This window comes from Chiloscyllium plagiosum, unplaced genomic scaffold, assembly GCF_037043375.1.
Source record: "Chiloscyllium plagiosum isolate Xiang-an unplaced genomic scaffold, Cpla_swu_hap1 HiC_scaffold_34, whole genome shotgun sequence".
Lineage (NCBI taxonomy): Eukaryota > Metazoa > Chordata > Chondrichthyes > Orectolobiformes > Hemiscylliidae > Chiloscyllium > Chiloscyllium plagiosum.
The window spans coordinates 20,330,694-20,358,505 of record NW_028270172.1 but is presented as its reverse complement, the minus strand read 5'-3'; the positions used below and the strand labels follow the sequence as shown (position 1 = coordinate 20,358,505).

Sequence of the window (27,812 nt, the reverse complement as noted above, 5' to 3'; positions counted from 1 at the left end):
AATCTAGAGCCATCTCTGGCACACTCTTTACCACTGTACAGCACTGATGTGACCCTGGGACATCCTCGTTTCAGTGGTCATAGAACACTATCCCTCGTCATACACCTTGCGGCCTTTGAAACAAGTAACAAATGCCTTGTTTGATGTCCAAGGCTGGCAGAACCAAAGGAGAAAGCTCTATTCACAGCAACAGGATTCCCTTTATTTGGAATGTTGAATACTAACCTGATCACTTTTATTCTTAACTTGCAATATGGGTTCCAAAAATACAATGATGGGTGGTTTTGGTGTATAGTTTCAAATTTGGAGCATTGAAGAATGTAGGAGGAATAGACCACTCAGCCCTTTTGGCCTGTTTCATCATTCAAAACCGGCGGGGCGGCACAGTGGCCAACACTGTTGCTACACAGCGCCAGAGACCCAGGTTAGAGTCTGACCTCGGGCTACTGTCCGCGTGGAGTTTACACATTCTCCTAGTGTCTGCGTGGGGTTCTTCTGGATGCTCCAGTTTCCTCCCACAATCCAAAGATGTGTAGGTCAGGTGAACTGGCCATGCTAAATTGCCCATAGTGTTAGGTGCGTTAGCCAGGGGTAAATATAGGATAGGGGAATGGATCTGGGTGGGTTACTCTTCAGAGGGTCAGTGTGGATTTGTTTGGGCCGAAGGGCCTGTTTCCATACTGTAGGGAATCTAATCTAATCTAAAACGATTATGGCTGATAACCCAACTTAGTACCCTGTTCCCACTTTCTCCCCCATCCCTTGATCCATCTGGTCCGAAGAACTATATCTACATCTTTCTTGAAAGTCTTCAGTGTTTTAACATGAACAGTTCCTGTGGTAGAGAATTCCACAGGCTCAGCACTCTTCTGGTGAAGAAATCTCTCTCGATCTCAGTCTGAAAAGGCCCCTCCCCCCCCTCCCCCAATCATGAGACTGTGACTTCTGATTCTGGACCCCCAGTTATCAAGGATTTCTTGACATGATACTCGAAAATATATAATTATGTCATAACGTGCGTAATTTTACAAGTACAGCAAACAGGACTGAATACATGTGAATATAAGGTCATATCAACACAAGTGTCATTAGAAGGAAACCTCCAATCCGGCTGAGGAGGAAAATGTAATTATTGAACTTAGCCCACCAGGGTTTATGTCAACGCCAGCTTGCATAACATGTATTTATTTTTTATGCAGAGGTGGTTTTGGGGCTTTACCTTTCTGTAGAAGTAAGCAGAATGTTAACATAAACAAGTTCAACGTATGTGGGTTCAGACTGTTGTTGTTCTATTCATAGCATTGCTAATTGTAGCGGAGATCACAGGAAATAGTAGTTTCCATACATTGATACAGTGATTATTAAACTGAAATTAATCTCAGCTTTGATGATTTTGTTCTCAAAAGACTGTGAAATCAGAACTGGATTTGTAAATGTATGAAATAATATGCATTTCTACTTAGCATAAGTGATAATGCTATCCAGTACCAGCCAAGGATTCCACATTGCATATTTTTAAAATGGATTTCAAAATGTTCAAAAGTGCCAAATTTTCTTGTTTCTCATCTGCAATAAATTCACAACTTACTAAAAGTAATTTTAAGTAATCCTTCTCACAATGGTGCCACACAGCACCAGAGTTTGTCACAGCCACGATCCTAGCAGAGCTGAAAAATTTGAATTCTAAAGGTGAAGTAAAAGTGATTGCTCTTGATATCAAGACCATAGGACTTAGGAACGGAACAGAACAAGACCAGTCAGCCCATCAAGTCTGCTTTACCATTCAGTGAGATGAAAATAGCATTTAACTCTGGATGAACATGCAAAAATCTTTGTAAAACTGAAGCCAATGGAAATCAGGAGGATAAATTTCCACTATTGGTTGCCATAACCAGCTCAAAGCAAGCGGTCAAAAACCCATAATATACAAGAGCAGAAGGTGGCCAATCAGCCCAACAAAGCTGCTCCGCCTTCACTAACATTATGACTGATCTAATAATCCTCAACTCCACTTTCCTATCTTTTGGTCATAATCCTAAACTTCTTTACTGATTAAAAATTTGCCCATCAAGCTTTGAATATACTTAATGACACATCCTCTCCAATCCTTTATGGTAAAGAATTCCACAGGTGCACCAAACTCAGAAAAACATTCCCCCTCATGTGTCTTAAACAGGTGACCCTTATTTGTGAAATTATGACCTCTATTCTTAGAATCTCCCACCAAGGGAAACTAGCTCTCCATAACCACCGTGTCAAGCTCCTTCAGAATCTTGCATGCTGATTTTTAGTGGTAGGCAATGGGGAACTGATGGATGTGGTGTATCTGGATTTCCAGAAAGCATTCAATAACGTGCCGCACAAAAGACTGCTGCACAAGATAAAGGTGCATGGCATTACGGGCAGTATACTAGCACGGACAGAAGGTTGATTAACAGAAAGCAAAAAGTGTGGATAAATGGTGTTATTCCGGTTAGCAATTAGTGGCTCGTGGTGTGCTTCAGAGCTCAGTGTTGGGATTGCAATTATTTACAATGTACATAGATAATTTGGAATTGGGGACCAAGTGTAGTGTGTCAAAAGTTTGCAGATGTCACAAAATAAGTGGTACAGCAACATCTGCAGAAGGCTATAGTTAGGTGAAGTAAATCGGCAAAGGTCTTGCAGATGGAGTACAATGTTGGTAAATGTGAGATCATCCATTTTGGTAGAATAACAGCAAGATGGAGCATTATTTAAATGGTGAAATATTGCAGTATGCTGCTTTGCAGAGGGACCTGGGTGTCCTTATGCATGAATCACAAGAATATGATTACAGGTGCAGCAGGTAATTAAGAAGGTAAATGGAATATTGCCCTTCATTGACAGAGGGTTGGAATTTAAAAATAGGGATATTATGCTGCAGCTGTATAGACGGTTTAGCCACATCTGGAGTAATGAGTAAAGTTTCGGTCTTCTTACTTGAGAAAGGATGTATTGGCATTGAAGGTGGTACACAAAGTTCACTAGGTTGATTCCAGAATTGAAAGGGTTGCCTTGAGGAGAGATTGCGTATACTAAGACTATACTCATTGGAATGGAGAAGAATGAGGGGAATCTTGTAGAAAGATTCTGAAGAAGCTTGACACGGTGGTTATGGAGAGCTAGTTTCCCTTGGTGGGAGATTCTAAGAATAGAGGTCATAATTTCACAAATAAGGGTCACCTGTTTAAGACACATGAGGAGGAATATTTTTGAGGTTGGTGCATCTGTGGAATTCTTTACCATAAAGGATTGGAGAGGATGTGTCATTAAGTATATTCAAAGCTTGATGGGCAAATTTTTAATCAGTAAAGAAGTTTAGGATTATGACCAAAAGATAGGAAAGTGGAGTTGAGGATTATTAGATCAGTCATAATGTTAGTGAAGGCGGAGCAGCTTTGTTGGGCTGATTGGCCACCTTCTGCTCTTATGTATTATGGGTTTCTGACCTTTTGCTTTGAGCTGGTTATGGCAACCAATAGTGGAAATTTATCCTCCTGATTTCCACTGGCTTCAGTTTTACAAAGATTTTTGCATGTTCATCCAGAGTTAAATGCTATTTTCATCTCACTGAATGGTAAAGCAGACTTGATGGGCTGACTGGTCTTGTTCTGTTCCGTTCCTAAGTCCTATGGTCTTGATATCAAGAGCAATCACTTTTACTTCACCTTTAGAATTCAAATCTTTCAGCCACGCTAGGATCATGGCTGTGACAAACTCTGGAGCTTTTGGAGGGATATGGGCCAGGTGCTGGATGGTAGGACTAGATTGGGTTGGGATATTGGGTTGGCATGGACGGGTTAGACCGAAGGGTGTGTTTCCATGCTGTACATCTCTATGACTCTCTGTAAAATTATGAAGGCAATAGATAGGATAAAATCTGGGAAGTTTCTCTTTTTTCCCCACAGGTGGGTGAAACTAGAGCTAGGAGGCACAGCCTCAAAGTAAGGAGGAGCAGATTTAGGCTGAGTTGAGAAAGAGCATCTTCACGCAAAGGGCTGTGAATTTGTGGAATTCCCTGCCCAGTTGAGGCTACCTTATTGAATGTGTTTAAGGCAAAGTTAGATAGATTTTTGAAGAGTAAGGGAATTAAAGGGTCCTGGTGTGCAAGAGAGTAAATGGAGCTGAGTCCACAAAAAGATCAGCCATGATCGTATTGAATGGCGAAGAAGGCGCGATGGGCTAGATGGCCTACTTGAAACGGTTAAAGGTGGATAAATCCCCAGGACCTGATCAGGTGTACCCGAGAACTCTGTGCGAAGCTAGAGAAGTGATTGCTGGGCCTCTTACTGAGATATTTCTATCATCGATAGTCACAGGTGAGGTGCCGGAAGACTGGAGGTTGGCAAACGTGGTGCCCCTGTTTAAGAAGGGCGGTAAAGACAAGCCAGGGAACTATAGACCGGTGAGCCTGACCTCGGTGGTGGCAAGTTGTTGGCGGGAATCCTGAGGGATAGTATGCACACGTATTTGGAAAGGCAAGGACTGATACGAGATAGTCAACATGGCTTTGTGCATGGGAAATCATGTCTCACAAACTAGATTGAGTTTTTTGATGGAGTAACAAAGAAGATTGATGAGGGCAGAGCAGTAGATGTGATCTATATGGACCTCAGTAAGGCGTTTGACAAGGTTCCCCATGGGAGACTGATTAGCAAGGTTAGATCTCATGGAATACAGGGAGAACTAGCCATTTGGATACAGAACTGGATCAAAGGTAGAAGACAGAGGGTGGTGGTGGAGGGTTGTTTTTCAGACTGGAGGCCTGTGACCAGTGGAGTGCCACAAGGATTGCTGGAGTGCTGGGCCCTCTACTTTTTGTCATTTACATAAATGATTTGGATGTGAGCATCAGAGGTACAGTTAATAAGTTTGCAGATGACACCAAAATTGGAGGTATAGTGGACAGCCAAGAGGGTTACCTCAGATTACAACAGGATCTTGACCAGATGGGCCAATGGGCTGAGAAGTGGCAGATGGAGTTTAATTCAGATAAATGTGAGGTGCTGCATTGTAGGAAGCAAATCTTAGCAGGACTTATACACTTAATGGTAAGGTCCTAGGGAGTGTTGCTGAACAAAGAGACCTTGGAGTGCAGGTTCATAGCTCCTTGAAAGTGGAGTCGCAGGTAGATAGGATAGTGAAGTCGGTGTTTGGTATGCTTTCCTTTATTGGTCAGAGTATTGAGTACAGGAGTTGGGAGGTCATGTTGCGGCTGTACAGGATATTAGTTAGGCCACTGTTGGAATATTGCGTGCAATTCTGGTCTCCTTCCTATCGGAAAGATGTTGTGAAACTTGAAGGGGTTCAGAAAAGATTTACAAGGATGTTGCCAGGGTTGGAGGATCTGAGCTACAGGGAGAGGCTGAACAGGCTCGGGCTGTTTTCCCTGGAGCATCGGAGGCTGAGAGATGACCTTATAGAGGTTTACAAAATTATGAGAGGCACAGATAGGATAAATAGACAAAGTCTTTTCCCTGGGGTCGGGGAGTCCAGAACTAGACGGCATAGGTTTAGGGTGAGAGGGGAAAGATATAAAAGAGACCTAAGGGGCAAATTTTTCACGCAGAGGGTGGTACGTGTATGGAATGAGCTGCCAGAGAATGTGGTGGAGGCTGGTACAATTGCAACATTTAAGAGGCATTTGGATGGGTATATGAATAGGAAGGGTTTGGAGGGATATGGGCCGGGGGCAGGCTGGTGGGACTAGATTGGGTTGGGATATCTGGTTGGCATGGACGGGTTGGACCAAAGGGTCTGTTTCCATGCTGTATATCTCTATGACTCTATGCTCCTAGTTCTAATGTTCAATAAAGGTTGCCTCTCATTTTTCCAATAAGTACAAGTCCAACATATTCAACCTCACGTTATAAGAGGGTCTCTCCTTACCCAAGATCATCCTTGTGGACCATCCTTCTGTAGACTGCTTCCAATGCCAATATATCTTTACATAAATAAGGTGACTAAAACTGTTCCCAGTATTTCAGCTATGGTCCAACTAGTAGCTTGTACATTTTTAACAAGACTTCCCTATTTTTATACTCTATTCTCTTTGAAATAAAAGTGAACATTTGATTTGCCTTCCCTACCACCTCCTGGACTTTAAGCCAAGGAGATGTTAAAATCTCTGTTTTGTAGCTTTCTCTAGTCTATCTCCATTTACAAAATCACAGATTTGAATACTATTCAAGTCGTTTATTTTTCCTGGCAAAGTGCATAACATCATACTTTCCTCAACTGTATTGCATTTGCCCAGCTTTTTGCCCATTTGCTTAAACTGTCTATACCTCTATGCAGACTTTTCACATCATCCTCACCACTCGCCTTCCCACCGAGTTTGTGTCATTTGCAAACTTGGAGATAGTACATTCATGTTCTTCATCCAAGTCATTAAGATATAATGAAAATAATTGTGGCCTCAGCACTCAATACCACAGCACTCCACTACTACTGGCTGCCATTCTGAAAATACCCCTTAGCATAATTCTGTCTTTTATATGTTAGCCAATCCTCTAATCATACTACCTATAACACCATGGGCTCTATTCTTATTAAGTAACCTAATGTGTGGTACCTAATCAAATGCCTTCTGAAATCCAGATATATTACAGCCTCTGATTTTCCTTTATCTCTCCTGCTTGTGAAATCCTTGGAAGAACTCTTTATTAGAAATTAGAAAATTTATTTGTCAGGGCACGATTTCCCCTTGTAAAGCCATGCTGACTCTGTTCAATCATATTATATATTTCTAAATCTCTTCAGTTACATCCTTTATAACAGACTCAATATTTTCCCAATAACAGATGTTAAGCCAACTGGTTTTGTCTCCTTCCCTTTTCAAATAAAAGTGAGGATTTTCAATCCTCTGGGACTTGTCCTGAATCTGAGGATTCTCAGAAGATTACTACCAGTACATCCATAATTTCTGTAGCTACCTTGGATGCATCCCATCAGATCCAAGAGACTTATTGGTCTTTTGCCTCATTAGTTTCCGTTGTATTTATCTCTAGATCTAGTTATTATATTTTATCCTTTTTTTTTTTGCTCTTTGATTATTTAGTATTTTTGGAATGCTATTAGTATCTTCTACTGTAAAAACTGATGCAAAGTATTGATTCAACTCTTCTGCCATTTCGTGGCTCCCCATTATTATTTCCCCAGCTTTGTTCTTAACATAAGGGCCTTATGTTAACTTTGGCCTCTCCTTTCTTTTCAATATACTAAAAGCAGCTCTTGCTCTCTCTGTCTAGATATTACACGTAAATTTAACCTCAAAGTTTACATTTTCCTTTTGTTGTTTTTAGTAGTTCATTTTAAAAAACTTTCTCAATCTTCTAGCTTACCAGTAATCTTTGTCACATGTTTCTTTATCTTTAAATTTGATTCTATCCTCAACTTCTCTGTTTAACTATGGTTAGCTTATCCCCTTCCCAAAATCCTTCTCTCGCACTGGGATAGATCTTTACTGTGAGCCATGAACTATTTTCTTAAATGCCTGTCATTGCTCCTCAACCATATTTGCTGCTAAACAAATTTTTCAGTCCTCACCAGTTAGCTCTGCCCTCATTCCTTCATAATTACCCTTATTTAAACTTAGCACAACTGATTCCAACCTAAGTTCCTCCCATTCAAACTGAATACTAAATTCTAATATGTTGTGGTCACCGTTTCCAAGGGGATCTTTTACTTTCAGAGTATCATTGCAAATCCAACATAGCCTGATTTCTGGTTGGATGCACAACACACTTTTATAGGAAAGTGACCCGAATACAATTAATGAACTCTTCCTTTGCCAGTCTAACTACCCCAATCTAAATGAAGATTCAAGTCAGCCATAATTAATGTACTTTCCAACATACTTATTTATTACTCATTATCTTCTGAGTAATTCTCTGTCCCACCATATAGCTTCTGTTAGGGTGGCCAGTAGACAATATATTAGTTATCATATATTAGATCTAAGGAATGCAAGAATGAGAAGTCATCCTCTCCTGGTGGGTGTAAAGGTCATTGATACGCTAAACATTTATGAGACCAGCTCCTTCCAGGGAGTAATGGGTGAGGTGGGTGTTATCGCTCAATCATGCACACACAAAGCAGTAGAGATGGTGACGATTTTGGGTCAGTATGAGATCCATCAGCATCAGCAGTGGCTGCATTAGCAAGGTGGATCCGAAACAGACTCGTGGCGGTGGAGGAGTCGAGTTTGGGGACTGGTGCGATACCCACTGGCATTTTAGTAGCACCTGCTTTGGTGAGGTCTAGCGAGGACTCATAGATGGCACTGAAGAGTCGCGACTTTCATTCCAGCAACAACAGCGTGGCAAAGGGGACTTGTGCTTGGCTACCAGGCCCATGGCAGATCACTTAACAAGGAGGACTGTAAAGTTGAACACTTTTTCTTCATTTCTTTATTTTTCTGTCTTTATATTCTATGTCTTGGTTCATTTTTGTGTTTTCAGATGGCACCAGAAAGTGGCAAGACTATACAATACTTTTCACTGTATTTTGTAACAAAATACGCATGACCATAAATAAAGCAAATCAACAAAAATATCTGATGCCATCTGCCCAAGTTCACACTGGGATATTTTGATAAGGTCAGTGCTGCAGCCCAGGCAGTTGAATTCAGTAACAAATTTGGGGTCCCCTGGTGCAACGTGCCATAGCCTCTATACATGTGGTATTGAAAGGTCCACATCACAACTCTGCAGGAGTCAATTACAGGAATTGGTTCCGTTTGATTAATGCTCATCCTAACAGTGATCGCCATTGCTGCTAGATGGAGGTGTGCACCCACTATACTGGCAGCTACTATGATTTATACAATCTTGAGCACTGGCGCTTCAAGAGCCTTACAAGACTAATACTGGGGAGATAACAGGTACTCTCTGCAATCAGGGTTCATGACACCACTGTACAACTCTGACTGATGGGGAGCACAGGTTTCATGTCGTGCACGCCTCAATCAGAGTCATGCTGGAGTCAGAATAGGAGTGTTGAAAATCTGGTTCCTACCGTTGGACCAGTCACTGGTGGGTGTTTGGCAGTGGTAGCCTCCTGTATATTTCAGTCAGAGTGACGTTCCCTCCAACAGGAGGTCCCCAGAGTGGTTATGCTTGCTGATGACTGCACAACATTCAATACCACTCTCAACTTCCCTAGTACTCAAGCGGTCCATGCCCGTAATTTTAAATCATTCCATCGTTGGTGGCAGTTCCTTCAGCGGCCAAGGCCCAAATCTTTGGATCATCATCTCAGTTTCCTTCTTCAAGATGCTCTTTAAAACAGATCTCTTCAGCCAAGCTTTTGGTTACTTGTACTAACATCCGTATACATGGTTCAGCATTGAGTTTTGTTTAATAGTATTCCTGTGAAATACCTGGGGTATTTTATGATGTTAAAGGTTCCATATACATACAAGTTGCTACTATATTGAGCTGTAAGTTTTAACATTCACCAATTAAAGAGTCAATAGATTTTCAGACTCAAATTGTAAAACAGACAGCATTTACTGTAAGTTCTAGCACAGTACATCACAGTTTAAAACTTATGAAACATTCAATTTACCTTATATATCTTTTCTGGTCATGCAAAGTGGATGGCATCTCGAGTAACTTGTTCATCAGTCGTACCCTCAGTGAATCAATACGTGTCTCTACTTCAGCATAAACTGTAGGGCAAGAAAAAAAAAGGCTTTTAACAAATGTTACCACTAATAACATTCAATGTTGGCTCACCATCAGTTTAAGGTAACTAAGGATAAGTCATAAATACTAATGCTGCCCACATTTCAAGAACAAAAAATACACTATCTGGTGGCAGTATTAACATTTTGGTTGACATGAAATATATAATTTCAAATGACTAATCCACATAAAATTATTGTATAAGTACTTTATTCAATTCTTGTTAAAAAGGAACAAAGAGCACAGAACAGGCCCTTCAACCCACCATGCCTGCACTGATGCTTAATCCTTACTTACACCCACTTCCTATTGCCATACACAGTTTCTATCTCTCTGTTCACCTCCAATTCATGTGTCTATCAAGATATACTTGCTTCTACGACCTCCATTGGCAGTGTGTTCCAGGCACCCACCACCCTCTGTAAAAAAGTTCCCTGCACTTCTCCCCTAAACTTTCCCCCTCTCACCTTGAGCTTGTGCCCCAATTCCACCCTGGGAAAAAGCCTCTGACTGTCCACTCTATCTATGCTTTTTATAATGTTGTAGACCTCTATTGGTTCACCTCTCAGTCTCCATCTTTCCAAGGAAAACAATCCGGGTTTATCTAATCTCTCCTCATATTCAAAACCCTCTAAGTCCAGGCAACATCCTAGTAAACCTTCTCTTCACCCGGTCCAAAGCATCCATGAACTTCTGGTAGTCTGGCGACCTGAATGCATGCATTATTCCAAATGTGGCCTAACTACAAGTTTATACAGCTGTAAAATAACTTGCCCGAGCCAATGAAGGCAAAAATGCTGTATGCCTTCTTGACACCTTATCCATCTGTGTTGCCACTTTCAGGGACCTGTGGACCTGTACATCAGATCTCTCTGTACATCAATGCTCCAAAGGGTTCTGCCATTTATTACATAATTTGCACCCAAATTTAATCTTCTAAAATGCATCACCTCACATTTGGCTGGATTAAACTCAGTCTGCTATTTCTCTGCCCACATTTGCAAATTATCTATATTACACTGTCTCTTTTGACAATCCTCCTCACTATTTGCAACTTTGACAATGTTTGTGTCATCCGCAAACTTACTAACCAGATCACCTACGTTTTTCTCCAGACAGTTTATATATATTAAAAACAACAAAGGACCCAGCACTTATTCCTGCAGAATACCACTAGTTACAGATCTCCATTCCAAAAAGCACCCATCCACCATTGCTCTCTATTTTCTATGACCAAGCCAGTTTTGTATCCATTGAGCCAGCACATCCTAGATCCCATGAGACTCTAGTTTTTGTAGCAGTCTGCCTTGAGGTACCTTAACAAATTCCTTAATAAAGTCCATGTAGACAACATCCACTGCCCTTCCCTCATCAATCATTCTTGTCACCTCCTCAAAAAACTCAAGTTGCTGAGATATGAGCTTTCCTGCATAAACCCATGCTGCATATCACCAACAAATCCATTCACTTTCAAATGTGAATGAATTCTCTCAGTATCTTCTCTGACAGTTTTTCCACCACTAGTGTTGGGTTCACCAGAATGTGATTACCTGGATTATCTCTGTTTCCCTTCTTAAACAAAGGAACATTATTGACCATTCTCCAGTCCTCTGGAACCTCATCCGATGCCAACAAGGATGCAAACATACCTGTTATAGGCCCAGGTGCTGCCTCCTCTGCCTCTCACATATTCTGGATTAGATCCCATCCAGTCCTGGGAACTCGTCTACCTTCATGCATTTCAAGACACCCAACACTTACTCCTTCACTATGCTGACCTGCCCAAGAGTACTCACACACCTTTCCCGAACCTCAACATCCCTCATGTGCATCTCTTTGGTGAAGAACGATGTAAGGTACTAATTAAGGATTTCACCCATTTTCTCCGGTCTCACACAATCTCCCTCCTTTATCCTTGAGTGAGCTTACTCTTTCCCTAGCTACCCTCTTGCTCCTAATATATATATCTAAACTCCCTTGGGATTCTCCTTAACCCTACTGGCCAAGGACAGTTGATGGTCACTTTTTGCCCACCTAATTCCCCATTTCAGTTATTTCCTACTTACTCTATATTCAAGAATTTTTCCTGTTTTTTTAGTATTGCCAGACTTGAGCTATGCTGACTTTGTTTTCAAACTAAGCTGATAATTTATCATCCAAGGTTCCTGAATCCTCCACTCTAACCAACCGGTCTTTAAAAGACTCACCCAAGTTAGATATGGATTTACCCTCAAACAACCGCTCCCAATCCACATTCTCGAATTCTCGCCTAATTTGGTCATAGTTGGCCTTCTCCCAGTTTAACACCTTAATCTGAGGTCCACTCTTCTCCTTATCCATAACTACCTAAAAACTTATGGAATTACTCACTACTGCTAAAATGCTCCCCCACTGCAAATTTGATTACCAGGTCGGGCTCATTTCCCAATACCAGGACCCCATCCTTTGTTGGACTATCCGCATACTGTTTCAAAAACATCTCATGGTCATACCTAACAAATAGGTCCCCATCCAAATCCCCAGCACTAAGGGAGCCCTAGTCAATAAGGGGGAAGTTAAAATCACCACTGCAATAGCCCTGTTATTTTCATATCTTTCCAGAATTTGACCTCATACCTCTTCTTCTATCTCCCACTGGCAGTTGGGAGGTCTATAATATAATCCCAGCATTGTGATTGCACCCTTTATATTCCTAAGCTCTAACTATAATGCCTCGCTGCAAGATCCCTTCAGGGTATCCTCCCTCAACACAGTTATGATATGTTCCCTGACCAATAATGCAACTCCCCCACCTCTTTAGGTTTCTCCACTTTCTCATCTAAAACATCGACATCCCGGAACATTCAGCTGCCAATCGTGTCCCTCTTTCAACCTTGTAAAAGTGAGAGCAACATCATAACTGCATGCATTAATCTAGGTTCTAAGTTTATCCGTCTTACCTGTTACATTTCTTGCATTGAAGCAAATATAGTCTAAGCCTCCAGTTCCGCTGAACTCAGCAAACTCACTGACTGCTCTTCCACTTGGCTACATTTGCCTTAGTCTCAAGCTTTTCCCCAGTCTCTACAGTTACTGAGCTGCTGCTCCGGTTCCCAACCCCCTGAACGCTAATTTAAACCCTCCGGAGCGGCACCAACCAGTTTTCCTGCTAGGCTATTATAATAGAACCTAATGTTCTATTATAAATGCCGGAGGAAACATCACAGAAGCGCTTCAGAGGAGGCTCCCAAGCACTGAGGATGTCACCTAGACAGAGGACGAAACATCTGCAACACAAATTCCCAGCTCGGCGAACAGAACCACAACAATCCTTAATCTTTTTATACAAAACCAAAATGATCTGTGGACTTCTTTCTACACATTAACCAAGGTATCCTGGTCACAGTCAGGATTTTTAATGTTTCTAGCGGATCTATTGTCAAAGTTTCATTAACAACAGCCATGATTTCTACAAATTTTGGCAGACTTCTTCAGAGAAAGAAACGCTACATTCTATGGTTAGCTAAAAAAATTAAAAGTAGTGTAAAACATGAAGGAAAAGCACATAATTGTATAAAGATTGTTGACAGGACAAAAGATTGTACAGAATATTTTAAAAAAAGCAAAGAAGATTAATAAGGAGGTAAAATGTTGTACGTAAGGAAGTTAGTTAAAATTTAAAAAAAACAGCAGACAGTAGTTACTACACATATTTAAAAACAAAAAAGTGCTACCATAAATGTCAGTCCTATAGAACGCATGTCTGAAGAATTAAAAGGAAAACAAGTAGATGGCAGATGAATTGAACAGCTATGTTGCATCAATCTTCACCTAATATTTGTGGTAGGTAAGTTGTTAAAGGAGATTCTGAGAGACAGGATCTACAAAAGCATTTGGAGAGGCAAGGACTCGTTTGGCGTAGTCAGCATGGCTTTGTGCATGGGAAATCATGGCTCACGAATTTGAGTTTTTTTTAAAACAAGTAGTCAATATGGTCAATGCATTAGACATCATCTACATCTGCCTACAACAGTAATAGACTCGCCACATTTAAGGGAGTTTAAATGGTCATTTGCTAAACATATTGATGCAAATGGAATAACATAGGTTAGATAGGCTTCAGATTGGTTCCATAGGTAGGTGCAACATTGACGGCCGAAAGTCCTGCACAACACTGTAATGTTCTATGTTCCTCATTGCAACATCTTGCATATATCTAAGTTATCTAAATTCATCTGCCACTCCAGAGCCCACTTGCCCAGTTGATCAAGATCTCACTGCATTCCCAGATAACCTTTTTCACTGTCCACTATGCCAGCAGTCTTGGTGAAATCTGCACACTTACTATCCATACCTCCTCAATTCTCATCAAAATAATTTAATTAAATGATGAACAGCAGTGGACCCAGCACCAATCCCTGTGGCACACCACTGGTCACAGGCCTCCATTCTGAAAAATAACCCTCTACCCCCACCCTCTCTCTTCTACCTACAGGCCAGTTTCGTATCCATTTGTCTAGATCTCCCTGGATCCCGTGAGATTTAGCCTTCCTCAACAACCTACAATGCAGTACCTTGTCAAAGGCCTTGCTAAGCTCCATGCTTTGGGGAGTCAGGAAGGGAATTACTCACGATAGGATTCTCTCTTGTTGGAGATGGTCATTGCTGGCAAACTCACTTGCAACTTGTCAGCCCAAACAAGGATATTGTCCAAACCTTGCTGCATTTGGACACAGATTGCTTCGAAACACCCCCAAGTTGTTGCAAAAAGTGCTGAACATTGTTCGCCCATGATTGTACATGCCTACATCCAATCTTATGATAGAGGGAATGTTGACGATGAATGAGTTGAAGATGGTTGGGCCCACCCAGAGCAACTCCTGCAGTAATAGCCTGGAACTGAGATGTGTGTCATCCAACAAGTAGAACCATTAACCTTTGTGCCAGGTATGACTCTAACAAGCATAGAGTTTTCCCTGATTCCCAATGACTCCAGTTTTGCTAGAAATCCTGTTGCAACACTCCGTGAAATGTGGCCTTGATGTCAAGTTCAGTCATTCTCACCTCTGCAATTCAGGTCTTTTGTCCATGTTTGAAGAAAGTTATAATGTGGTAAGGAACTGAATGACTCTGGCAGAATCCAAACTGAGCAGTGAGGAGGTCCTTGGGAAGCAAATGCCACTTGATAACTCTATTGATGATACTCTCCATCAATTTACTGACAATCTACAATAAACTGATGGGATTATAATAAGCCAAGTTGGATTTATCCTGGTTTTTGTACATAAGACATACATGAAATTTTCCATTGCCCTGGGAATGTACTAGAACAGCTTGGTTAGGGTCATGATAAGTTCTAGAGATCGTGTTTTTGGTACCATTGTTAGTATGCTGTCAGGGGCCATAGGCTTTGCAGTAACCAGCATCACCATCTAAGGCCAAACACTTCTGACTGAAGATTGTTACAAATGCTTCAGCCTTATCTATTGCAATGATGTGCTAGGCTCCCCATCATTAAGGATGGAGATGCTTGTAGAGCCTCCTCTCACGGGGAGTCCTTTAACTGCCCACCACTATTCACAAATGAACGTGACGGGACAACAGAATTAGATCTAATCTGTTGGTACTGGAATTCCTTAGCTCTATTAATCATTTGCTGCTTATGCTATTTAGCATATAAAACAGTCGTGCTCTTTAGCTTCACCAGGTTGACATTTCTCCTGGCATGGCCTCCTGCACTTTTCATGAAACCAGAGTTGATCATTTGGCTTGATAGACTGGGATCATGCTCCATCTTGATGTTGCAGATTGGAGTACAATTCTGTCGCTGCTTGTCCAAAGCCAATTATGAATGCCACTCTAGAGTTGCTAGCTCTGTTCACCATCTAGTCCACCCCAGTCCAACATCGGCTCTTCAACATCATATATTCCATTTAGTATAGTGATAGCACCACACAACATGGAGTGTATTCTCAATGTGAAGATGGATTTCAACTCCACAATGACAATGCAGTGGATACACTTACTGACATTGTCATGGATATTTATTGGAGTTTACAAGAGTTCTTTGAGGAAGTAACATTTTTGGGGCCCTTTGAGGAAGTAACGTGCTGTGGATGAAATTAATAGATTTACTATATTTGGGTTTTCAGAAGGCATTTGCTAATTGTCACAAAAATTAAATCCTCGTGGCATATGGGTAACATATTCACATGTACAGAAGGTTAGCTAGCTGACAAGAAGCAGAGAATGGCAGCATCTGTGCAGAGAAAGCAAACTTCACGTTTCAAGTCCAGCGACCCTTCTTCAGGACTATTTTAAAGGATCGCTGGATTCAAAAAGTTAGCTCTAGACTTGCTAAGTTTCTCCAGCCATATTGTTTCTGGTGTCAGATTTACAGTATCCAAAGTTCTTTGGTGTATTTTAAGAAACAGAGAATAGTTAGACATACATAATTTTGTGGTTGACATAACAAGTAATCATCAGTAAGAATCAGCATTGGATCTCAACTTTTTACTGTTTATATAGACTCTTAATTCCAGACTTCTATTGAATTCAAATTCCACCACCTGCCATAGAAGGTTTTGAATCTAAATCCCAGAATGTTACCTGGTCTCTGGAATAATAACCCTGTGATAATATCATTTGGCCAACACCTCCCCTATAAATAACTTGGGTGAAGGGATCAAAGATAGTAAATAGATAAAGATAGAGAACATAAGGAAGTTACAAAAGGGATGGTTTAGGTAAATGGGAGGAAGATCTGGCAAAGGGGAGTTGGATGTGGGAAAATATGATAATATCCATTTTTGCAGAAAAAAATAAAAAAGGCCATTATCTAAATAAAAGATTACAGAGCTCTGAGATGCAGAGGGAATGAGTGAATAAGTGTATGAAACGCAAAACATCAGGAACTTCATAGAGTGGATGTGGAAAGAACGTTTTCTCTCTTGTGGAAATCTCATACCGGGGATCACGGTTTATAAATAAGGGGTCACCACTGAAGATACGGATGAGGAGAACTTTCTTCCTCAAACAGGATGACAACTCTTTGGTACACTCCTTCTCAAAAAGTGGTGGAAGAAAGTTCTGTAATATTTCTGCAGCAGAGGTAGATAGATGCTTGTTCAGCAAAGGAGTGAAATATTATCAAAGGCAGGCAAGAATGGGGAGTAATTAGATCATCAACCCGAATGGCAGAACTGACCGGAGGGGCTGAATGACCTATTCATGCTCCTAATTTATAGGTTTGCATTATTTTCAGAAGTATTACATTAGAAGAAATATCTAACTAACCGGATGAGCTAATTAAAATTATCCAAGTCAAATATTCAGAAACCCTAGGAATAATATCAGAACTGCTAGATTGTGTTATTCAGTTGAGTTTAGAAGGATGAGAGGGGATCGGATTTAAAAGTACAATATTCTAACTGGGCTGGACAGATTGGATGTAGGGAGGATGCTTTCCTTGGTTGGGGCCACTAGAAACAGGGGACAGTGTCTCAGGATACAGGGTAGACATTTAGAAAAAATGTTTTCTGTAAAAGTCGTGAACCTGTGGAATTATCGACCACAGAAATCCGCAGAGACCAAGTCATGGAATTAATTCAGGAAGGAGTCAGATGAACTTTCAGACTTTAAAGGCATCAAGGGGTCTGGGGAGAATGCAGGAATATGGCATTCAGATAGAGGATCAGCCAAGATCATATCATTTAGGAGAACAGGCTCAAAGGGCTTAATGGCCTATCCCTGCTCCTAGCTTCAGTGCTTCTAATAGAACATTACCTTGAGGCAAATAAGAGCAAGAAAAATAAGGTAATCACTAACAGAGGAAGAAAAAGTACTGGACAAATTCAAGAGTCTGAAATCTGAAAGCCAAGCCTCCAGGACATGATGGCCAATATTCTGAAAAGATTGCTGCAGAGATAATAGATGTACTGGGCATTCAAAATCTGCTAAATTCTAGAATAGTTGCAACATATTTTTGTCTTAATCAAAAACTGCCATTCAAGCAAAGAAGGAGAAAGAAATTGAATTTCAGATCAGTTACCTTGCGGTTACTAGGATTGTGCTAGAAACTATTACTAAAGAAGATTTAACAATTTACTCAAAGCATAGTGTCAAATGGTTTTCCAAAAGGGAAATCTGGTTTAACAAATTTGAAGAGAGATAACTAGTAGAATAGGTAAAGGGGACCAGCAGATACAGTATACTTAGAGGTCTAAAAGGCATTCCATCCAGTGTCACACACAAGTTTAACATACAAAATTAGGGATCATGGAGTTAGGGGTGATATATTACTATGAGCAGAAAGCAACGAGTGAGGATAAATAGATCATTTTCACACTGGAGTGCCTCAAAGATCAGTGTTGGAACCTAAGCATTTCTCTTTAATGAAGAGACAGATTAATGTATCCAAATTTACTGAAGATATAAAAGTAGATGAAAATGCACATTGCAAAGAGAATACAAAAATTTACTGCAAAGAAATGAGAACAGGTTAAGAGAGCAACAAGGTGGTAGATGGAGTACCATGTGAGGAAGTACAAGGTTGTGTGCTTTGGCTATAGTATTAGAAAAGCAGGTGTATTTTAAAATAGGAATGAAACTTCTAAATGTCGATGTTCAGAGGGACTTGGGTGAATACAAAATGTTAGTATGCAGGTGCAGCAAGCAACTAGGAAAGCAAATGAGATTCAAGTTGCAAATGCAAATGAATTGGAGTCCTGGAATAAAGAAACCTTTCTATAATTGTACGTAGCCTAGTTGAGACCACATCTGAAATAATATGAAACTAAAAGTGCACATTGTAAGGAAAAATATAATTGCCTTGCAGACAGTACAACGAAGGCTCCTCAGATTGGTCTTTGAGAAAGTTGTCCTACGATGAGCTGACTAAATGAAAACCAAATTCTCTGCTGTTTAGAAGAATGAGAGGTGATATCATTGAAACATTCAAGACTTATGAAGGGCTGTAATAGGGTAATACTAAGATGCTGTTTCTCCTAGTTGAGGATTCTAGAACGAGGGGTACAGTTTCAGGATAAGGGCTGATCATTTCGGACTCGGCAGCAGAAATGTCTTCATACAGAGGATTGCAAATCTTTGGAATTTGCTAAAACTGAAGGTTGTGGATGCTTGATCAATGAAAGTATTTAAGGCTGAGACAGATGTTGATGTTTCAAGGAATCGAGGGTACAGGTGCTAACGGGTAACTGAAACCAAAAATCAGCTATGACATTATCGAATTATGGAGTCGGGTCAACAGGTCATATTCTTTTCTGTCCAGATCATATGATGCATGTTTTTGCATTCTAAATCTGTTGAGCAACAAAGACATCTCGGTCTATTTTTAGTCCTGGCATCTGACCGTGCAGAATCTCACATGCTTCAAATGATTCACACGAATCAACAGAATAAACCTACATTAAAAGCCCCTGAAAAAGACCTAGAAAGCCAGGACATTTCACTCGAGTAAAGTATAAACTTGGAGGTCGCTTAAGATATCCATTTAAAGTAGAAGAACATAGGAACACCTGAGTGAGCAGACAATTTGAATTTTATAAACCACAAAGAACCTGAGGAAATGAATATGTAGGAGCAAAACAGAACTAAATTAGACATCAGTAGGTTTCTCATTATCACAGACAGACATCACTCTTTGCAATGCTACATCAATGCTTGCAGTCAGTGGGGATTTTGTGCATATGCCCAAGAATGATTTGGATGAATTTTTGTTGAGGTGAAAGTCAATATATGAAAAAAAGATGAGTAGTTAGGTCATAAAAGCTATGGCAGTCCAGGACAGCAGAGAATCTACCTTGTGGCAATAAAACAAAGGAAGTAGAGTGCAGATATTTCAGAGTGTGTTAAAAAGCTTGTTCAGTTGCATGAAAGCCCAAAACAGAAGCATGTAACCTTGAGTAGATGTCATCCTTCAGATAGGAAAAAGTGAAGGACAACAATTTTGTGAACTCATTTTTCTCTCACTGGGTTGAATCTTACCAAAAATCAGATACATGCCAATTTGTGTAGTTTCCTGGACGTTTCTCTCTGCAGGCCCTAGTGAGCTTTCTCACATTCTCTTTCCAAATGTATCTTATTACCTATGCAGGGTCAACAGGTTATAATCTTTTCCATATGCATTCCCAGGGCACCTTATTTGTGGTGACAGGAGGTTGCATGCAGTTACTACCCATGGACATGTACTGAGACACCGGTGACTGATGGAGGTCTGAATGACTAACCGGCTAGCTGAAGTCACCAGATTACCACTCTTGATTTTCATTTCAGACAGAAAAAGCACTGAAAGTGAGTAACATTTGAAAATGAACAAACTGGTCACACTGGTAGAGTCATAGAGATGTACAGCATGGAAACAGACCCTTCGGTCCAACCCGTCCATGCCAACCAAATATCCCAACCCAATCTAGTCCCACCTGCTAGCACCCGGCCCATATCCGTCCAAACCCTTCCTATTCACAAACCCATCCAAATGCCTCTTAAATGTTGCAATTGTACCAGCCTCCACCACATCCTCTGGCAGCTCATTCCATACACGTACCACCCTCTGCGTGAAAAACTTGCCCCTTAGGTCTCTTTGATATCTTTCCCCTCTCACCCTAAACCTATGCCGTCTAGTTCTGGACTCCCCGACCCCAGGGAAAAGACCTTGGCTATTTATCCTATCTATGCCCCTCATAATTTTGTAAACCTCTAAGGTCACCCCTCAGCCTCCGACGCTCCAGCGAAAACAGACCCAACTTGTTCAGCCTCTCCCTGTAATTCAGATCCTCCAACCCTGGCAACATCCTTGTAAATCTTTTCTGAACCCTTTCAAGTTTCACAACATCTTTCCGATAGGAAGGAGACCAGAATTGCATGCAATATTCCAACAGTGGCCTAACCAATGTCCTGTACAGTCGCAACATGACCTCCCAACTCCTGTACTCAATATTCTGACCAATAAAGGAAAGCATACCAAACGCCGACTTCACTATCCTATCTACCTGCGACCCCACTTTCAAGGAGCTATGAACCTGCACTCCAAGGTCTCTTTGTTCAGCAGCACTCCCTAGGACCTTACCATTAAGTGTATAAGTCCTGCTAAGATTTGCTTTCCCAAAATGCAGCACCTCACATTTATCTGAATTAAACTCCATCTGCCACTTCTTAGCCCATTGGCCCATCTGGTCAAGATCCTGTTGTAATCTGAGGTAACCCTCTTCGCTGTCCATTACACCTCCAATTTTGGTGTCATCTGCAAACTTACTAACTGTACCTCTTATGCTCACATCCAAATCATTTATGTAAATGACAAAAGGCAGAGGGCCCAGCACCGATCCTTGTGGCACTCCACTGCTCACAGGCCTGCAGTCTGAAAAACAACCCTCCACCACCACCCTCTGTCTTCTACCTTTGAGCCAGTTCTGTATCCAATTGGCTAGTTCTCCCTGTATTCCATGAGATTTAACCATGCTAATCAGTCTCCCATGGGGTACCTTGTCGAACGCCTTACTGAAGTCCATATAGATCACATCTACTGCTCTGCCCTCATCAATCTTCTTTGTTACTTCATCAAAAAACTCAAGTTTGTGAGACACGATTTCCCATGCACAAAACCATGCTGACTATCCCGAATCAGTCCTTGCCTTTCCAAATACATGTACATCCTGCCCGTCAAGATTCCCTCCAACAACTTGCCCACCACCGAGACCAGGCTCACCGGACTACAGTTCCCTGGCTTGTCTTTACCGCCCTTCTTAAACAGTGGCACCACTTTTGCAAACCTCCAGTCTTCCGGCACCTCATCTGTGACTATCGATGACATAAATATCTCAGCAAGAGGCCCAGCAATCACTTCTCTAGCTTCCCACAGAGTTCTCGGGTACACCTGATCAGGTCCTGGGGATGTATCCACCTTTAACCGTCTCAAGGCATCCAGCACTTCCTCCTCTGTAATCTGGACATTTTGCAAGATGTCACCATCTATTTCCCTACAGTCTATATCTTCCATATCCTTTTCCACAGTAAATACTGATGCAAAATATTCATTTAGTATCTCCCCCATTTTCTGTGGCTCCACACAAAGGCCGCCTTGCTGATCTTTGAGGGGCCCTATTCTCTCCCTAGTTACCTTTTTGTCCTTACTCCACTTCGAGACATCCAAGTTGGAGCAGTGCATCACTCACAAGCTTTCCTGTTTTTCCTTGAGAGGTCAGGAATTGTCACTGTTGATTTTCAATGCATGAATGGGGGAAATGGCAAACTGCATACCAATGAGGTAAGATGACATAATGATGAGGATAATAATTCATGCTAATGCATGCATATAACCTCCCCCACTGCTCATTAGCATGAATCCCATCTCTCCATTCAACACTTCATTGGAGAATGGCTTATTTTGCTCTCAATGACAGGAAGCTCCTTAATGCAGATCCTGCATGATTCTCCTAAGCTTCTTGCCGATGCCAATATCATTCAAGGACTGGGAATATTCTACGGTTGTGGTTTTTCTTACCCACCTTTGCCTCAAAGTTACATGCTGCTGATAGGCAGAAGCATGGGTGTTGGATATGGGCATAGTGTATGAGCAAAAGACTTAATGGGCTTGAAGGATTGAAGGTATTAACTGGTATTTCCTATCTGCCCATTTTTGTAGATTTGAATTTTGCAATAAATTTTAAAATCTGATCCATGCACCATGGCTTCATAATGTGGAAGCATTCAGGAGCTCAGATGGTGATTTTAGGATATCCAGAGGATTGGGTCCTCCAAGACTGAAATGAATGATTTGCTTCAGAGTTCCGTGGTGTAGAATGACCACTTCTACAGTGATTTTCAAAAGGCTTGTTTCAGGTAAACAGCTTCACAGCAATGTTGACACGATAAACAATGCTGCAGTTAAGGTTCATTATCAATGTAGTTAGTGCAGGGTTTGCAGGGCTATCCCATCACCCCTTTTGGAACTCAAATCTAACCAATATGACTGATTAAACTAAATACTCTTGTAAACAGATAACATGGTGTATTTATCAAATCATATATTAACAGGTGCCATACAAGAATTCAGATGATTGCAATACACAGATTCTCATCTTATGTCTGTTACATTATCATTGGTTCTAAATTTGTAATAACGCCATTGCATTATTTTGATTGGACAAGAGAACTTCTTTCTGAAATTGAAATTTTGCCAACAGCACTGTTTAATGTGGACTTTCCAAGTTTTCAAATGTATGTGTGAACAGTATAAAGTTACATTACAGTCCAAACTGTTACTATATTTTTTAACATGTCCATTGCAAAACAGAATAGTGTTTTTTAAAAATACAAGAATTCCTGTCTGTCTTACCTTTTTGGAACACGCGAACCTCTGTTTTTCCAAATAGTGACTTAGCCTTTTCATAGTCATTTATAACTACATCATAATCACCCTAAAAAGGCAAAGCAAAACATCATACAGGATTCTAGAAAACAGGAAATACCCTTAATGTATTCTTAAGAAGTGCTAATAATTACGTGCCTTTTGAATATTCCTTTCAATATTAAGAGGAAGATTAAAGAGAAATTTAAAACGCTGAAGAACATTTAGGGCATTTCTTGTAGAATCGGCTTTGTCTTTCCGCCCCAAAACTTCTTGGAATAGTGTATCAGCTGTGTTACTTGCTCCTGGAAAGAAATAAAACACAAAGCTGTTACTGCAATCTAATTTACCACTATCAAAGGGACAACTCACAGCAGTTTGATTTGTCAAAAAAAAAATCAGTTTCACAGCAAATATATTTTTAAATTGTTATTATGTTGCTAATTCAATAAAATCTAGATCATTAGGCACCTGCCTCATGCAGAACATAGCTACATTTGCAACTTAAATGTAGTTTAACTCTGGAATTACAGCCCATCTGACAATAGGTTGAAATGAGCCTCCCTGACAAGGAAGCCTCACTCTGCTTCACTTCAAAGTTACTAAGGCTTTAACTTTAAAAGCCCACCTATGGAGTTCAGCATTGTGAAGTGGAAGCACTTCACCAATTATGCTACATGTTCAGTGTAAATGAAATTATAGTAGTCTTACACGAAATAGTTAAAATATAGGGAGAAACAATGCAATACCCGTAAATAGGTAAATTCAGATAATAAGAAGCCAATCGAAAAAAAACACCATTAACACTCGCACTTATCAATACATGCTGGGACATGTGTTTCTTCCTATATGACGGAAGTTTTTAATTTTAAGGGCTCTTGCTCAATGTGCTTTAATTATTATTTTCATCATTTTTAAACAGTTGATTTTTCTTTCCCACTATATACTAGCAGAGTGGTAAGCATTTTCATATATGCACAGGCTCATATTCCTCTTCAAATATGAAACAACCTGAAATTCAGTTTAAAAAGCATAAAATAGTTTGGTCATTGTTCATGTATGCACTTCCAAAATACTTTAAATATTCTTCAACAGTCTAGTGGAGGAACTTTCACCATTTAATAAATGTGTACTTTGCTTCCCTGTGAGTCTTTAACTAAAAAAAAATTTGGCAAAAAATTAAAAAAAAGACTAAAATAAAATTGTTGTTTAAATTTTCAAAAAAAAAGTTTGCATTATTTGGTCTGGTGACTATACTTTAAGCAATGATTTTTTTAAAAAGCACATCGATCACACTGGGTGGCTTGCACGCCATTTTCTGCAGGCAGCTCCTTGGGTGGCCCACAGAAATTAAATGTAGTCTGCTAAATACCCACTTTCACATTTAGTTCCAATGTGTACATTGAGTATGAGACTTTTATGCATCAGGATAAGCATTTCAGCGAATGTTACTTCTCTATTAAAAAAAAGGAACTTCTCTGCAAAGTTAAGTTTCTCATTTTGTATCAAATGTAATGTTATCCACTTTAAAGAAACCAGCTCACTTATTCAAGTTTATTTACTTAAGTTAAAGAAAAAGTACTTGTTTATTTGCTGTACATTATCATGATTCATTTCCCTTCCAGCAACATTTAAGAATGTTAAGGAGATCTGTCAAATACAGTACTCATATTTCAGTGATAAAATAGAAAACCAATGACTGATCCCTTCATAAAACTTTGCTACATTTTCATTTCAGATTTCCTTCACCTTAATCTAGATGATACTGAATAAGAAATAAAATACTCTCACAACAATGATGTAAGGTGGAGAAAGCTACTGACGATGTATGCTTTACAATTACTAGTAAGAGACTACTTTGTGCTTCACTTTTAGGACACAATGCATAACCAATAAATGATGGCCATAAAAATATGATTTTGCTGTCTCAGTTTGACTATTAAACTGATTATTAAGTAAAATATTTAATGCTTTCAAAATAAGGTCAGTTGGATTGCATTAATTTCAACTGTGCTTTAGTTATAGAAATAAAAATTTCTAATTCCTTATGAGATCACTGTCTTAACAGAGATGTAATGCTTCACTTTCAGGAGCTCAGGTGACTAAGAAACAAGTTTAGCTATATCAGAGGCTTTTACCTTTTGCCGCTGGACAGTTTCAGGAAATTAATTATTCATTTGCATATTGGTGGAAAATATACATTTGTTGTGTAAAATAGATTTGCACCCATCATCATGCCTCCTAACCCCAACATTTTAAGACAGCAATTGAATTGAATTCTTCGATACAATAAAATGTCAGTTTTAACCTCTTTATATTTTTACATTCCTAGAGAATGTTCATCTATACAAATGTGAAGCAGCATGTCTCATTAGGTGTGGAAATACAATATTAGTACAACAAGTCACTGCACAGCTTTCTAAGTTGGATGTCTACATCAACATAATTAGTGTTCATTACCATATCAACACTTGAATATATTTCTAAGTATGAAAATTATAGGTTAGAATTACAGGCCCAATTACAAGCCACTTAATCAAAGATCCAGTGAAAATGAATAACCATTTCCATACATATAGGTATACGTTGGGAGAGTACAACTTACTATTGAGTACATTCTCCAGTCTCTGCGTCATAGATCCTTCCACTTTTTCCGTCCCATCCACTTCCAATTTTTGATGAATTGCTGGAATAAAATTTACAGTTAGCTCAATGGGCAATCGTTTACTTCAAGGTATAAAAAAATGTACAAATTTAAACATGACTTTTTTCCACAACCACTTTAACATTACTTCACCACTTTTGGTTTCTGGACTTAATACAAAAATAACTTACAATTTCCTCTAGATAACTAATAAAACCAATGGTACATAATTCTAAAAAAAAACTGTACAATAACCGATCTAACATTTAGCCTTCTTTAATTACAGGAATATTCTGTCTGATAAATTTTTTGGACTTTCTTAGCAAAAATATATTACAAACAAATCTAAAATACATTATAATTTTCAACATTTAACTAAACGACTGATAAATAGAAAGAACAAACAAATAACAACTTATAACAACTCTCTCAGCTGAATTTCAAAAACATATTAAAAAAAATAACAAAATGAAAATTACGATCACTTATTGAAAATTAATAGATTTTTAATCTTTTGGCACTGTGATTACTCAATCAAGTAGTGTGTTTTGCAATCCCCAACAGTGCTCATTGGTTTAACAAGTCCTGGGAAATTTACACACATGGAAGTGTCAAGATTTTGTAGATGGCTGGTGTTACTCCTACCATTACAAATCAGAAACTCTATCCCATTCAAGTCAGTTTGTTTTCAAGCATGTTTTAAGCAAAACATTCACCAGAAATAGGTTAGATCAAGCAGTATCAAACGTTATGATTTTTTTTTAATGTTTCTCAGAGGTCCAAATCTTGACCACAGCTGATGTTATTAGAGACCATCAAATATGCACTACTTGGGCTGCACTTTATAGAACAATAATGCAAAACAATTATTCTTCTTGATCTTCAAATATATATACACTAATTAATAAACAAATACTTCTCATTAGCAACCATTGATTTCTACGTGGGTTAACGGTAACCCTAACCTGATTGGTCCAACAAAGTAACTAACAATCTAGTCCTTCAAACGTGAATTGAAATAAGTACATTTCAGATATGACTACTGCAGCAGCAAAACTGTTGAAGCAGTAACCATCTGGGTGGTCATACCTATAAGATTTGAGACTTTTTCGCCAGCTGAAGCGAAAAATACCTTTAGCTGCAGAAAGCAACTTATCATAATCATGTATGTCTTATTATTTAACAAAGCAAGAGTCAGAAATTATGTACTATACACTTTAACTGCAATATCATTTGGGTGCTCAGTATCCCAACAGCCTACTTAAGAAGCTAATGGGGCAAATCCAGAAAGTTTCCATGAAGTTTACTATCTGAAGTTCAAGAAGTGCATTGACCAGCAATAATTTTATTTATTGGTTGTTTCTGAATTTAAATTTAATTTTATCTGAATGACATTTTTTCCAACTTCTACACGCTGTTCATTGTCCCAAAATTTGATTTCTCTCTCCCTCAGTTGAACTACTGAATAGTGATTGCATCTATTGTACCTGTAGTATTTATCCCTCATTATCCCCATCTGCTAAGATGACAAGCCAATGGGTGGAATTTTTTTTCAAATATATTGAAAACAAACTATCTTCTTAAAGAAAACAATTACATGGGTTAGAAAGTTTCTCATCCATATTTCACTTTAAACAGGATTAGAGAGAATGATTTATAAACAATGAGAAACTAATCAATCGCACATAAATATTTTTGCTGAAATTTACTGATAGTAAATTAACCCTATCCTGACATCCTCCAAGAAAAGGAATTTCTTTCATCAAGGGTTTCTATTTTAAAAAAAACAAAATGTAATATAAACAAATGATGTTACCAGTGAAATGTCAAATAATGTTAAATATTGAAAATTACATATTAAATTCTTACAAAAAACATGATAATTTCCCAAGTTTGGTATGAAATTGTTATCTTGGTCTCCCTCCATTTAAATAACAAATGTGAGTATGAACTAAATCATATGCAAATACTGTATATTCAACAAAAGAATTTCAGTCTGCAAACTCTGTTTTATACTCTGGTTTTGCACGAAGATTTAAAATGCTTTTCCTGCCCTACTTTTTCTTTTAAGTTTCTAGATCAGCCATATTGAGGAAATGAAGTAATATCTAAT

At 39.4% G+C, this 27,812-nt stretch overlaps 1 protein-coding gene across 5 annotated transcripts in view; it reads right to left on the bottom strand.

Moving 5' to 3' along the window:
- The window catches only part of exoc2 (exocyst complex component 2), a 321,249-nt gene that overhangs the window by 177,042 nt on the left and 116,395 nt on the right, over positions 1–27,812 (bottom strand). For all 5 annotated transcript variants that reach the window (XM_043719385.2, XM_043719383.2, XM_087978539.1 and 2 more), the window contains 4 exons: positions 25,661–25,741; positions 23,215–23,360; positions 23,044–23,125; positions 9,592–9,694 (listed from right to left, as the gene is read on the bottom strand). In XM_043719385.2, coding sequence (XP_043575320.2) covers positions 9,592–9,694; positions 23,044–23,125; positions 23,215–23,360; positions 25,661–25,741 — 412 coding nt within the window. The remainder of the gene's footprint in view (positions 1–9,591; positions 9,695–23,043; positions 23,126–23,214; positions 23,361–25,660; positions 25,742–27,812) is intronic.